This window comes from Dipteris shenzhenensis, chromosome 4 (assembly GCF_047967505.1).
Source record: "Dipteris shenzhenensis isolate YYH24624 ecotype China chromosome 4, Dip_SZ_1.0, whole genome shotgun sequence".
Lineage (NCBI taxonomy): Eukaryota > Viridiplantae > Streptophyta > Polypodiopsida > Gleicheniales > Dipteridaceae > Dipteris > Dipteris shenzhenensis.
In genome coordinates this window covers 29,211,640-29,227,146 of record NC_141599.1, presented here as the reverse complement: position 1 = coordinate 29,227,146, position 15,507 = coordinate 29,211,640, and the positions used below count along the sequence as shown (strand labels likewise).

General features: G+C 44.5%; 1 protein-coding gene across 1 annotated transcript in view; it reads right to left on the bottom strand.

The window, feature by feature from the left end:
- The window catches only part of LOC147902690 (cytochrome c oxidase assembly factor HCC1-like), a 34,142-nt gene extending 19,555 nt beyond the window's left edge, over positions 1-14,587 (bottom strand). Inside the window, exon 1 of the mRNA XM_087373309.1 lies at positions 14,327-14,587. Coding sequence (XP_087229435.1) covers positions 14,327-14,491 — 165 coding nt within the window. The 5' untranslated portion in view covers positions 14,492-14,587. The remainder of the gene's footprint in view (positions 1-14,326) is intronic.
- Positions 14,588-15,507: the final 920 nt, after the last annotated feature.

Below are 15,507 nucleotides of genomic sequence, written 5' to 3'. Positions count from 1 at the left end.
CCAACAGACTCTTCGCCTCTATTTCCTTAGTCTGCCAAAAGGCTACCAAATTGAGACCAGGCATCATAAATTAGAGGCACTTGATCAAGCAAACCACTTTGCAAAGGTCTATGACAGTACCTTAACACACAAGGATGCAAGACTTTCCACAACCAGCCAAAGTGGAAGGCCAAAAAAGAAAAAAAATAGAAAAAACCGCCAAGCCAACAACTCCAACTCTGGACAGAAAACCAAGCCCTATGTGTAGCCACTCCTTGACGTAGTGATAATGTATCTCATGTGTTTGGTACATGCATTTAACACAAAATTAAGCACCACGGCAATGGCACTCTAACTTTTAGTGACAATTGGAGTAGGCTCCTCCTATGATGCATGTAGATCCACCAACAAACGCCTCAACAAACACATTCCATTGTGGTTGTAAAAGCTAAAGCTGCCATCACAAGATGAGGCAGCAACCATTGAATGTTTCTTACTCAGCCAAGAAATACATGAATGTCCAAGGTAGAAATAAAAATCTTCAACCCAAATAGATCCATTGTAAGCATGTAAAAGCAAGTTCTCCCGCCCTGGAAAATAGCAAACCCTGAGACCAAATACCTTGCAGGTATCTTAACACCGGTTCACAGCTTGCCAATGTAAAGTCTTTAGGCTATGCATAAATCTGCTCACCTGGGATACGGCACATTTTAATATTTGGCCATGTATTACACAAGTAAATTAGGCATCCCACAGCTTGGCTGTAAATGGTGGCATCAAACTGTTCACTGGCATCATGCATGGACAGCTTCATCCCTGGCTCTATAGGAGTTGAGATGGGCTTGCAATTCTGAAATCTAAACCATTCAAGCAGTTTCTCAATGTACTTGGACTGCAACAAACCAATGACAAAGTCTGGCATCATGCATGGACAGCTTCATCCCTGGCTTCATAAGAGTTGAGATGGGCTTGCAATTCTGAAATCTAAACCGTTCAAGCAGTTTCCCAATGTACTTGGACTGCAACAAACCAATGCCTTTGTCATCTTACAAAAAGTGAATGCCCAAGTAGTAATCTAGCAACCCCAAATCAGACATTTCAAATGTCTCCCATAATTCAGCCTTGAAATCTACGATTTTTGCAACATTTGTACCCAAGAGTAGCATGTCATCGACATATAAAACAATCAACCCCTTCTTTCTTAACATAAAGGGTGCTCTCATTTGGAATTTTTTATCCCGCAAAGAAAAGCACTACTATTAATGCCTGAAAAAACCAACCATACAAATCAAGCAATCCAGAAGGTGATGACTATGGGGAAAAAAGAAATAAAAACAACCACCACAAGAAAAACCAGACTATTTCTAGAGAATCCAGCTCACTGCCTAGGGAGTCTCTGGAACAAGGGCTAACAACAACTAGGATGCAGGTCTATACATCCAATGAATACCTTGTACGGTAATGACATAAAAGATACAAGCAGGCAAGGCCTAGCAGAAATACTCTCACCTTTCGGTGGTTGCTCTAAATCTTGAAGTCCCACGCTCCCAGATGCGTGTAGGGTGCAAATGATATCCCGCCAGATGGGGATGAGATGGCTTCCGGGAGAACCTAATGGCCTCCTATAACAAAATGCAGCGGGCAACCCAAATGTTTTAGGCAACGATGCTGGACACTATCTCCCAAACACTATATTTTGGAAAAGGCAAAGGCGTAGGCAAGAAGGAGGCGTCCCATCATGTGCCTCTATCCTGAAAACTTGCTGGCCCTAGATCCTGTAGGTTGGAGAGGCTGATCAATGAAGAAAGCATGACCTCCCTCCGTCAGCGACACAGCCATTCCCCAAGTGAAGTCTCGCCGCACTCTGCGTGCTAGCCCCAATCCAAAGGGCTCCCATCCAAATCCTCTGCGCTATTGTGCAGCCCCAAGGACAATGTGGGATCGTCTATTTATGCAACAATGGCATCTACCATCTACCATCTACCCAAACTAGGGGCTGATGGGCAAGCCTCCATGCACCACCATCCAAAACTAGAAACTCTTCTGAGGCCTACGGTGACACGACCCCAGCACTCCTGAAACCTCTGATCTACAAGCAAACACAAGAACACACCAAATGTGAGGAAACTAAACAGGCTGCTCACCACCCAACCACGACATCTACGGGATACGATCCTGAATCAGGAGATGCCCCCTCCGAGCCACGAGCTGAGCTACTGGCACGAACTCCCAACCAAATCCTAACCAGCCTGGTGTCCCATACCACCAGGTGGTGCTGTGAAGCCTGGGATCTGTTGCTGGGCCTTGGGCTACGCTATGATGCAAGCGCGCGTCCGTGACTCAATCCAGGATCAGACCTAGCACCTAGGAACAAGACTTGCTCCCATCGGCTCCCTGAGAATTGCACCTCTGGGCCCCTTATATAGATTCGGGCCCCATGCGCCAAAAATAGCAAAGACCTCTAACTAGTTCGTACCCTTGCCACTCAACCCAAGAATCAAGCCTGCCTAGCCCTAAGCCTCCCTAGGCTACCTAAGCTAGTCTTGTGTACCCAGTACACATCAGATACCAATCCGTGCACATGACATACTTCCCCTCCTCTAAGAACTCACTCCTGAGTTCGCAGAGAAAACCAGATAGTATGAAGAATTGAAAATTTGATTACTGTAGAACTAATACAATAGATGGCGCTGCCTTCCAACCGTACACTCCTGTGAAAGAAGCTTCGATGGCGAGCTGAAAACAGTAGAGGACGAAGGCTGGATGCTAAGGAATCAGGGTTGCTGTAGCCAGTGATGAAATGGGCTTCACGGGCTTGCTCTTATATAGCCACCAGTCATAGTCGGTTAGACCCAATTGGATGACCGACCCAATCCGCCCAAAACGGTCGACTGGGGATCGGTCCCGAAATAGGCCACCAACCACACGATAGAACTAGTGCGCAAAATAGAGCAACTGACCTACTGCATCCGTTCGGCCCAGAGCCATCCGGGATCATCTGAGGCTCCAAACGGACCCCGCAACCCGAGAGCGGGATACCTCGGGAAATGCTCCGTCTACCCTCAATGCGGTCAGTCATGGGATGCCTTCCCACACTTGCATGTAGCCTAGTTGACAGTGTGCCAACTCCGTCCAGCCATCACGCCACACATGGCCCCCATCTAGTGTCCAAACCAAGACCTACCGGATAACCGAGCTACTCAAATGCCTTCTCCTCATATGGGGGGCTTACAAGTAGAGTTAACTGGTTCCCGTGTAGTTACATGAGAGTGGAGCATTGATATCTAACACCCCCCCTCAATGTCCATCCGCAAGTGAACTTACTTTTTCGGTCCAATGCCAAGTCGATGAAGATGCCTCTCTAGCAAGTCTCTTTCAAGAGCCTTCGTGAAGATGTCCGCAACATTCTCTGTAGTCGGACAGTACACCAAGTCGACCTCTCCATCCATGATGAGCTCGCGTACAAAGTGATTGAATCTCAATGTGTTTTGTGCGAGCGTGGAACACAGGATTCTTTGAAATTGCCATGCAACTCTGATTGTCACATGATAACTGCGTAGGCTTGTTTTGCAATGCACCCATGTCCCCCAAAATCCTCCTCAACCACACTGCCTCGCAAGAAGCAAAGCATGCTGATTTGTACTCAACCTTGGTAGAATACTTTCCCATTTATTACTCGGGATTTGCAATGGCTGTAATGAACCCACGCTTCTAAGACGTTCTGCCTTAGTAACCTGACAAACCCGGCAACCTACCACATAGTTTTCAATAAATACGCGCATCTTAGGCCAATAAAAGATATGCTTCACAAGAGAAAAAGTCTGATGTATACCTGGATGTCCAGCACTAAGAGCATCATGACACTCCCAGAGAATCTTGGATTGAAGATCCGAAACATCTGGCACACATATCTTTCCATTCCTGAACAGCAAGCCATTCCTAATCATCCACTGACCTCCCGCCGCCTATACCGTAGGTGGCACAATCCCTGAGTCCTGGTCAACCATGGAGCTCCCATCCTAGACTTTCTGCCAATAAGAACTGAAATGACTATCAGTTGTGTAAAGCCCTCTCAAGGATTGAAATAGGATTTCTGTTAATGACATAGCATTGGCAAACTTGACTCGACTTAAGGCATCCGCCACACTATTCATCAAACCCTTTTGATAACGTATTTCAAAATCAAAATCTTGCATTAACTCTGCCCATCTAGCCTTTCTTCCTATCAATTCAGACCCGTCGCACACATACTTGATTAACTAATGATCGGTCAATACAAGAAACTTCGAACCATACAAGTAGTATCTCCAAACCTTCAGAGCATACACACCCATATTCAGATAATCTTGTAGCTATGAAGCTAACTCATCCTCCTCATGCTGACTCATCCTATAAGGTGGAACACTAATAGGTTGAGCCCCAGGTACTAAATCTATGCGATGATATAATGCCCGTTTTGGAGGTAAACCTTCCAGTAGTTGAGCAGGGAATACATCCATGAAATCATCCAACAACGTTCTCACTTCACGATGTTCAAACACGCTCAAATCATTTTTGTTATTAACAATGACAACAAATTAAGAAAGCGGAATCAAAACACTCTGATACACATCATAATGAGAAGTGTTTATTATATTCCGAAGCTGTATCGCAGATACAATAGGTCCCTGAGAAGAGGGAATAGTATCACACTGAATAGGGTGTCCTTATCCAAAAGAGAGAGTGTATGCTCTTTCCATCCAATCCGAATATCATGGGTTTTGAACCACTCTATTCCGATTAACAAGTCCACATGTTCCAAGTGCATGACATAGCACGTAAGAGCAGCTGTGTAGTCTTAAATCGGATAGAAAGTGCCTCAATCTTGCGATCCCAAAACTGCTTCCCAACCGGAAGCTGCACCTCATAGCTGTGATCGCTAGGTATCGTGGATAGCCCCATCCTCTCCACAAGTTTGTAATTAACAAAATTGTGAGAGCTGCCCGGGTCAAAGAGAACGTAAACTCTTTGGTCCCTTACTTCTCCATAAACTGGGAAAAGATCATGGGAACCAAATAACAAATTATTAAAAGTGCAATTACAAGAAAGTGGGCAAGTAATGACATTTGCAGAAATACCTATCATAAAAACTTGATTAGCTCCCTTAGCTTTGGTACCTGGACCCGCATGGAGCTTCGATCCTTTAACTTCAATGTGCAGAGGAAACGGACACGACCATTCTTCATCTGAGTCAAGTTCTTCTTGGAGGCGTTATCTATAGACTTCAACTCCCCGCCCGATACCACTGGTAGACTGGAAGAACTTCCTCTTGTTCTTCCCACTCGTGTCGGCAATGGTGGTTCCCTTTGCGTTGGCCATGGTATCATCATAGATGCACGCATCGTTCATGGCTTCTTTCAAAGTGGTACACTTGTTCTTAATCTGAAGCTTGTACAAATCAAACAAACCATCCACAAAGAAACCTAACAAGGTCACTGGATCCATCTTTGTAGCTCTAGTCTGCAAATCCCAAAACCTCTGAAGATAAAACTCAAAAGTCCATCTTGTGCCTAGGATAGGATCACCATCTAGCTAAACTAGCATACAACATGCTAGTTTAGGTCTAGTTCACAGCTAATAATGTAGAAATGGCAACAAATGAATGCAAATGGAAAGGACAGCATGTAGCTTGCAGAAATCCATCAGCTGAACCGTTAAATTACCTAGATTTGTGTGTGGATACATAGCTAATGAGGGGCAGCACCAGCAACAAGGATAGGAAGGGAGATTCCTAGGCTAGGAGTAAACATCCTAGTTCAGCCTAGAGCTAGTCAAGCTCACCTACAAATGAGCGATCACAAGATTGCATTAAGAATGAATTGGTACATAGTACAGCAAAGCCCCCTTTTATAGGTGTGGGCCTAGCATCAATTACAGGTTTACTTATGAGATGGCCAGCCTATGATGCCACGTGGCAGCTTATGGCTCCCCTACTAAAGTACTACTCAATTACAAAGCCATTTAAAAGGCCCACCCTTCTTAAAAACTAAGTAAATTTACCCTTTGTTGGGAGAAAGCCTTCAGTGGAACACTTTCGTGTCTTTGGATATATTTTGCATATGCCCATGTGCCTGTTGAGTTTCGACATAAGCTATCAGACAAGGCAATTAAATGCATATTAGTTGGGTATAGTGCAGAGAGCAAAGGTTACCATCTCTACAATCCTACTTCACGCAAGATTTTTGTCAACAGAGATGTAAATCTTTTCAGAAAATTCAGCACATACACAGGCTGAATTTAATGTGTCAGCTTCTTCTACATCAGATGATGTTTTTGAGGAGTTCATACCCATTGCTTTGGGTTCCGCATTTGACATCTCTGCTGAAAATCAGAATTTGCAGCAAGCTCCTCATGTTCCACACGCCCTGATTCAGCCACCGGTTGATTAAGTTCCTCCACAGGCAGTGGAAGATGTTGTCAAGCAAGAGATTACAAAAATACATGCAGCCAAATCTGTTCCCAGTTGATTGCTCCAAACTCTCAGGGAAAGTAAACTTGATGCTCCTTTGCCTTGCAGAACTCGTAGTGCAACAAGGCACGAAGGGGGGGCTCTTTCTGTTGAACCAGCTTATGCGGGTACTCTTCTTGATGAGGAAGAGCCTGATACTTTTGAAGAAGCTAAGGACAATGTGCAGTGGATGAATGCCATGCAAGATGAGTTGCAGTCCATTGAGAAAAATCAGACCTGGAATCTTGTGGATTTGCCACCAGGAAAGAATGCCATAGGTACCAAATGGGTTTTCAAAGTAAAAAGAAAGTCAGATGGGTCCATTAACAAGTACAAGGCACGGCTGGTTGCAAAAGGCTATGCTTAGAAGAAGGGCATTGATTACAAGGAGACATTTGCTCCTACTTCCAGGATGACCACTATCAGATCAGTTATTGCTATGGCTGCACATTTTGATTGGAATGTTCATCAGTTGGATATAAAAAAAGCTTTTCTTGATGGAGACTTGTTGGAAGAGGTTTATGTCAAACAACCTCCTGGCTTTGAAATTTTGGGTAATGCACATAAAGTTTGCAAGCTGAATAAAGCTTTGTATGGGCTGAAACAAGCCCCACATGCATGGTACTCCAAGATTGATGCCTTTCTGACCAGCAAGGGGCTTCATAACAGTCTCCAACTAAAAGTACTCTCTACATCAAGAAGGATGGAGGGGGTATTTTGGTCATCATTCTTTATGTAGATGACATGCTGCTCACACGGTCACATGAAGAAAAAATTGCAGATTTCAAAGCTGAATTGAAAGCTACATTTGACATGTCAGATTTGGGCATGTTACATTTTTATTTGGGGATCCTGTTTATACAAGAGAGACGTGGCATTATTATGTCTCAATCCAAGTATGTGCAAAAGCTCTTGGATCGGTTCAATATACAAGATTGCAAGCCTACAGCCAGTTCCCATGAACCAAGGCTGAAGCTTACTATGTATGATGCAGGTGAATCAATAGATGCCACACTCTACAGCCAGGTTGTTGGATGCCTCATTTATTTGTGCGATACACAGCCTGATATTCAGCTTGCAGTATCACAAGTGAGCAGATATATGCACAGCCCAAAGACAGCACATTAGCAAGCTGTAAAACACATCTTCCGTTACTTGCGAGGCACAAAGTCTTATGGCTTGATGTTTCCCAGGGGGGGTGACTTGCAGATGCATGCTTACAGTGCCTCGGATTGGGATGACACTAAGCAATCAACAAGTGGTAATTGTTTCTTTTTGGGACATGCTTGCATTTCTTGGCTAAGTAAGAAACAATCTACTATGGCTACTTTCTCATGTGAAGCTGAGTACAAGGCAGCTTTCACAACAACCGTTGTGTGTGGCTACGCCACTTATTTGCTGATCTTCACCTATCATTGGAGGGTCCTTCTTCAATTCTCACTGATAGTCATAGTGCTATAGCAGTTGCAAAGAATTATGTGTTTCGTGCTCGCACGAAGCACATTGAGGTTCATTATCATTATGTCAGAGAGAAGTTGCATGCAGGAGAGATCAAAATAAAATCTCTGTCTCCACAAATGACAATGTTGTAGACATCTTCACCAAAGCACTTCCACTCGAGAAGTTTGAGGCATTTCGCAATGCCCTAAACTTATCTTCTTTTGGTGATTGATCTTTTCCTTGTACATCATCACATTGGCACTGCAGGGGGGTGTTGGAATTATCAGCATAATTCATGGCAATGACCAATGTGTAGTCAGTAAGTGAGTTAGGGGCACTTTTCCCTTTTAAAGGTTTTTCCCCTAACCACAATTAGGATACCTAACTACAGTTAGTGGATAGGTTTAGGTTTTGTCAATTAGACAAAACCTTCACCTCTTGTATGTTTTTCTTTCTCTCTTCTATTCAGTACGTTTGTGGTTTGCTCTCCATCTCTCTTTTTGCTTTCAGAAAGTAACCCAGAGCCTATGCCACACGAAAAGGAAGAGAAAGGGAGCAAGAGGGCATCCCTGAAGCATTGAGCAAGAAAGAGCAAAGGCATCCCCGGTGTGACAACCGACAAGCATTTGGCTAGCACTCCTTGCATACATACCTGAAACCCCTCGGAATTCATCTGTCTAAAAATTCCAACCTCTACATGGCACCCTCTAGAAAAGACCACGTTGCCCTTTCATGAGATTTCTCGAAATCTAGAAGAAGGATCACAATAGACTGAGACTCCTCCCTAGCCTAATCAATTGCCTCCTTAAGGTGAAGATATCATTGAGGATGCTTCAACAAAACCTAGGAAAATCCTGGGATTGGAGCTCCTCACTACTGCTCCCATCTACCACCCAGGTGGCCCAACCCCCTAGGAGGGCTCTTTGGATCCTACCAAATCTCACACCGTCTATTGCATCTTCTCCTCCTGGAGTAAAGCATCAAGGATACAGACCCCTTCTGAGGGAGTCCATGACGGAGCTGCTCTAGAAAGAAGAAGCACAATCGGGGAGTGATCTGACATCATCGTTCCTACCAAAATACCCATGGCTCCCCCTCTGCGCATCGCCCTATCTCCACATAAAACCTGTCAAGACGCTCTAACAGACCATCATGCCTCCGCTAGCCAAAGGAGAAGCGAAGGCTGTTGGGAAGTCTAGAGCACTCCCTCTCTCAATGAAGCATAGTCGGCTAACATTCTTGTTCCTACCAAAATACTTCCTCTCTACTCATCGCCCAATCTCACACATAAAACTTGTCAAGATGCTCTAACATGCCATCAGCCTAGAAAGCTATCGAGAAGTCTAGAGAGCTCCACCTCTCTTCACGAATGGCCGCCACTGATGGCGTAGATGAATTGCTCCCGCGTGCCCCTCTCATCCACATGTATCCCTAAGGAGGCTGCTCCACCCTACTCATCCTCCTCAAACTCTTGGTTGAAGTTACCTCCTACAACCCAAGAGTCAACATCTAGGATGGTCTTAGTAAGATGCCTCCAGAAGGCATTGCTGTCTATAAGCAAGGGCGTACACATTCAGGATCCCACTCCTGAAGTCACCCATCTGTACACCAATTCAAACTACACACCCTATGAGGAGCTCACCCTAATTGAGCACATCTAAGGCCAACGCCTGGGAAACATAAATGTAGACCCTTTCACTTCTACCTATGGCAGGTGACCAAACCTCAGGGAAGGCGGCATCAGCATCTGATATCTGTTTTTGAGAACATGTGCTCCTCGATCAAGAGAAAATCCATTGTCTGCCCTATTGTTGCAGCCCGGGCAAAGTATCACTGGTGTGATTGCTATGGTGCAGGATCAATGAAGTCCATGTACGTTTCAACTCACCCTGGTCCAACTCAAGGGGAGGCGGAGTGGGTGCAGAGCAAGGCCTCCTGTGGGTGGGAGCCTAAATGACAACCATGGATTTCTACAACCTCGACATGGGTATGGGAGGAGAATAGTCTGTGTCCGTGCAATGGTGCATCAAAGGCATGATAGGCTCGATGCCTACCTTGAAGGCCCATTGCAACATGAAGGAGTCTACCTCAAGTCGGCTAGCACTGTTGTAGCATTCAATGTGAAACTTGCTTGAGCTTAACCTCCCGTCCCAAACGGAGCTCCACTATTGCAATGCCCAATCCTCGTCTCTGTCAGAAAAGCCAACTAGAAGATAGACATGTTGCCATGGAAAATCCATAACTCCCTCCGCTGGGGTCCTAGCCACTCCATCATGTGAAACATTTAGTCCCTCATCATAAGATCAAAACATATGGAAGTCCTTCTCCTCTCCCGTGGAGCCATAGTTAAAACCCCCAAAAAGATGAGAGGGGGTTTCAATTGCTCAATGGACCCCCCCTTTCGGGCCTACAGGATCAAAACCATCACCTCCAAGGTGGGGCTAATCATCCGAGACATTGAGGTAGTTCCACGGTCCAAGCCTCCAAAACTCACACGGCAAGGGCTGTCCTAAGCAAGGCCTTAGACCTAGAAGCTGATAAAAGGGGCCATCTACCTCAATCTGCTCCATAGATCTGTGTCTTGTGCCGGAAAAGAGATGGGCTAGGACTGAGAGGAAGAAGCTACAAACTGAGAGAAAGAAGTCGGAGCCTTGCCCTTGCCCGAAGTCTTAGGCACCAGAGAAGGTTGGGACTTGGGGGGGAGTGGGGGGACGAAGCAGACACAGGCGGAGGCTGGGTGGTGAGAGTGACTGTAGATGGAGGGATGAGAAGGGGGAGGGGTGAGGAGGAAGACGGAGGGGAGGGGGAGGGGGAGGCAAGGGGAGGGCAGGAGGGAGGGGGCGGACAAGGAGGCAGGGGGTTGGTGTAGCGGGCTCTCCAATGGGTTGTCACTAAGCCAAAGCTTGTGTACTCCGAGCACTGACTATGGCAAGTCTACTGAGAGATCGAAGGAGATATCGCCCTCGAGTTTGAGGCAGACTCGAGGGAGATCCACCTATTTGTTCCTCTTGAGGAGAGAAAACTGTTGCCCGGTCTACCATCACCCCACTGTCTAAAGGTAGCTCACTGCCTACGATTCTTTGCAGCCCTCTTACCAAGTTGCTTTCTCTCCACCACGGTCCAAGGCCCCCGAAAGACTTACCCAAGGAGTCTAGGACTCCTACGACTATCTAGATGGTCGTTGTACTATATCTGCTCGAAAATTCCTATGTTGCCCCTAGCAAGCTTGCGGAGGGGGAGCCCAACCCTATCCCTTGGGACAAGCCCGTGCCAAGTGGCATATCTACCTGCAACCAAGACGCTAACCTAGCCTCAACCCTCTCTCCCATCAAGAGTCTCAAGGAGGATCTCCTCCAAACGAGACTCATGGGCCTCAACACCCTGAGTCGAGGGACCCCATCATTTGCCACAATCGAGGCTGTTGAAGTTGACGGGGACTCTAAAACTATGCCAAAACAGCCAACGATGGAGGGAAGGATAGACCAGTACTTCTTTGGGAGCCCCAAGAAGTGGAGCGTCATCGGGAAGCGTGGCACATGACGTGTCGAATCCATGTCAATTGTGAACCCATGGTACCAAAGGATGAATTTCACAAGGTGTGGGCCAAGGAAAATGAGACTTTGCTCCACTCATGCCAAGGTGGCATCGGGGGAGCTCAACTAGAGAAGAAAGACTCCTCTCCCATATATGGTGAACTCTTGGATGTAGTCGCCCTCTAGCACTAAACTCGCCTAAATCCAATCCTGCCCACCAAAGCTCTATCCTGGAGTGATTGTCTTGCATTCTGCACCTTTGTTTGTCCTTTGAAGAAAGTAGAACCTTAATGGCAAGGAGAGTCAAGGGAGTTGCCACACCAAAGGTCACCACCAAGATTCTTTCCCCAGAGACTAGAATCAAAAATCGTTGCGCTGCAAAAAGGAAAGGGGGGGGAGGCTAAAAGAGGACCTAAATCTCACAAAGGGACGAGCCTGAGAACTCAGGCAGAAGAGGCTGCTCCAGTCTCAAAAGGAGGCTGGCCAGCTTTCTGGAAAAAGAACCACTGGGGTAGAAAAGGGGCTCGCAACAAAGTGCTAGCCTCTAGGCACTACCAAGAACGGGCCAAAAAAAACCCTACGAATACACTAACAAACAACTAGTCTGCCGAAGGCTGTTCCTAGACAGCAAAGCAATAAGAAAACTGCACCACAAGCTCCCAACGAGCTGTCAACCTCCTTGGTACAAACACGAAGAGAGTTCCAGCTACAGGCATGAATGAGGGGGAGGCCACAAAGATCTCCCAGGTGAGGCATGAACACCCTGAAGCTCCTCGTTCAAGCACGGCCAACAAAGCAAGCCACCAGAAAAGGGTTGAGGTGCAGCTCTATGGTGGAAGGGGAAAGGCAGTGCATGAAGCAGGAAGAGCAGCTCTCAGGTCGCAAGGTCATTTAAAAATTTGTGTTGTTCTTCTTCTGTTGTATTTACATTCATATTTTTTTTCTAGTAGCATGCTCCCATATGGACTATTCTGCTTTCCCTGGCTGGCCAAAAAGGCATAAATCTTTGCATACCAGCTATAGGAGCCTACTTCAAGCCACAAAATTCACATTTATTGAGCTTTGGTAGACCATGCACTAAATAAACTTCTGCATAAACAGAATGATTGGAAATTCAAGTGTTAGAGTCTTTGATGCCACAAATTTGTTTCATTGTGAGCAATTGTGCATATTGTCCTACCAAGTTGCATCAATACCAGTCTGTATAGTGTTCCATTTCTTACAGGATGTGCAAAAATTCCATCCTGATTAAGCAGTATACATTTATTGTTGTCAAAGAGAACCTTGATCTTTTAATCAATGATTCTCGACATGGATATTAAATTCTTGGCTAGTATCGGTACATGTGAAAGATGTCTTTTTGTGATGCGTCAATCGGATTCGCTATGATATCTCTTATGCCCTCAATTGGTAGCTTGCTATAGAGAAAGATGATTAATCACTGATTCTCGACATGGATATTAAATTCTTGGCTAGTATCGGTACATGTGAATGATGTCTTTTTGTGACGCATCAATTGGATTTGCTATGATATCTCTTATGCCCTCAACTGGTAGCTTACTATAGAGAAAGATGGAGTTTATCCAATGCTTAATTGAATTGAACCGATCTTTTTGGAACTCATGTGCACAGATGCTCCTGAATCTATGTCCAAATGCTATCACATTTCATTTCTTTTGCAAATCTTCCTTTGTTCTTTTGGATATGCCTTTCAAGTCAAGCCATCACAATAGTGCTATAATTAGATAGATAACTCTAGAGTTAATCCAATGCTTGATTGATTTGAACCAATCGTTTCTGATACTCATGTGCACAGATGCTCCTAAATCTATCTCCGCATGTTGTCACATTTCATGTCTTTACAAATCTTCCTTTGAGCTTTTGGATGCCTTTCCAATCAAGCTAGCATAATAGCTCTAAAAGTCAACCCTTTCCCAAAACAATTCTTCCATAAATAACAAGTCTAAGTTAGTTCTTCAAATTATCGCACAATTCCTCCATATAGAAGTTTTTCCCATTTTGTTTTGCAATTAAAAATTTTATTAGAGACCACAACCGCTTAACTAAGTCAAGTGTGCGCTGAATAAACTCGTGGTTTCATTACTTCACTAAAGTAAAGTGTGCCATAGACTCAAAGACTTGTATCTGACATCAGACCTCAAAGCCAAAAGATATGTCTATTTAGCTACATATCTGCTCAGAAGCTTGACTAAATTATTATTTTTACTCCGTTTGAGCATAAACTCTTTGCTACAAGGTATAGCTGCGCTACAAAACTTGAGGGGCTTTTCTTCATTTTGTACTAAACAATTCTATGCATGTTCCTCAAAGTCTTGAAAGTTTTCCAAACTAGCCTCTGATAGTGGAGCAATGACCCTAAATTTTTCAATGACGTACTTTTTAATCTTAGCGTACACTTCACATCAGCTCATCATTGTACTCGGATTTCATCAGCGGTATGTACAAATAATTTTAACAAATGTACTTATCCCTTTGCTAATTAACACTAGATAAGAATGGTGTCGTACTCATGTTCGTTAAAAGCTTTAGATAAGGGACAGATTTGATCATAATATTCTAGCATCTAGGGAGAACGCTGAATCAAAAGTCAATTCCTCAACTGTGTGGTCATTTACTGCATTCCTCGTCATTAAAACAGAATCCCCCCTTTAAAAACATAATGCAGAGCCGGTCATACTTGGAAGACTAGCTTTCATGACAGTTTTGTGAAAATGGCTGTGCTGCTAGGCCGTGATACTGACGAGAGACATAAAAAATCGTATTAATGCTAAGCAGTATATGTTAGGGCGTTTATTTTCTTATCAAGTGGAAATAAATCTACGATCTGTGCTTGTTTAAGCCGAATGCTGGCGAGAATGAGTCATGCCTGATGATAGCTGGATAAGGGAGCATGAAAAGCGAAACACTGCAGCACTCTTCCATCTACCGCCGCTGTGTCACTGACTGTATCTCTTCCTAGAGGTAAAGGCGATACGCAGATGCAACCCCTCTTCATTGAAGGAAGGTGGTAGCGCTTGAGCAGGCGAGCCATGTCTCCTGCTGCTGCCTGCAACAACAGACAACCTTACGACGCCAATATAGTAACTCATAACCTTTTGGAATGCTCGCTTGACAAATGTGCATTTACACTTAACAATTGTCCCTCAATTACACATCTTTTCCCCCTCCTTTTAATAAAGTGTTCTTCTTTTACTCGGAAAAAAAAAAAACAAAGTTGAATGATGAGAATCATTCATAAGGCCTCCCCAAGATTGAAAAAGAAAACGAATTGGATACATAGCATGGAAAAGACGGCTGAAAGCAGAGAGAGAGAGAAAGGGGGGGGGGAGGGCAGGGGACGAGAAGATGAATTGGAGAGAGAGAGGGGGGGGGGGGGAGAGAGAGAGAGAGAGAGAGAGAGAGAGATTCTAGGGTAGAAAATAGAAGTGAAAGTTGGTGAATGTCATTCACTAGGCTTGCCCGAAATAGAAAGAAGAGAAAAACAGGGAGGAAATGGTGGATATCACATGGTCCCAACAAATCATAAAAACAGCAATGAAAATTTATAGAAAAATGAATTTTCCCTTTCGCAAGGGAGGTTGCCTTTACTAAGGCCTTCCCTAGAGGGCGGGCCAAAAATTTGTACATCGTAAGGGGTAATTATATGGTGGGAGTTCCTCTTGTATTCTTTCTTTTTTTAGCATTATAATATAATTTCTTTTTCCCGAAAAAAATTATATGGTAGGAAATTGGGAACATGGGAAAAAAGTAATATTTCCCACCATTCCTAGACTTTCCTATGATGTGGATATCTTTGCATGTCATAAGGAGGAGGCTGTCACTCTTTTCCCACGAATAGACCAAAGGTCAAATGCTACAGGGAAAGGTGGGAAATTAGAATCTACTACATAGGATGAATTTCCCACCAATTTCTCAAAAAAAACCTTCACCATATGGGAAATATAATTTCCCACAAAACCCCTCCCATGTCATAAGGACTTTATGAGGCATTATGTGCCAAAAACTTCAACATATATAATGTGTGTGTGTGTGTGTGTGTGTGTCTGT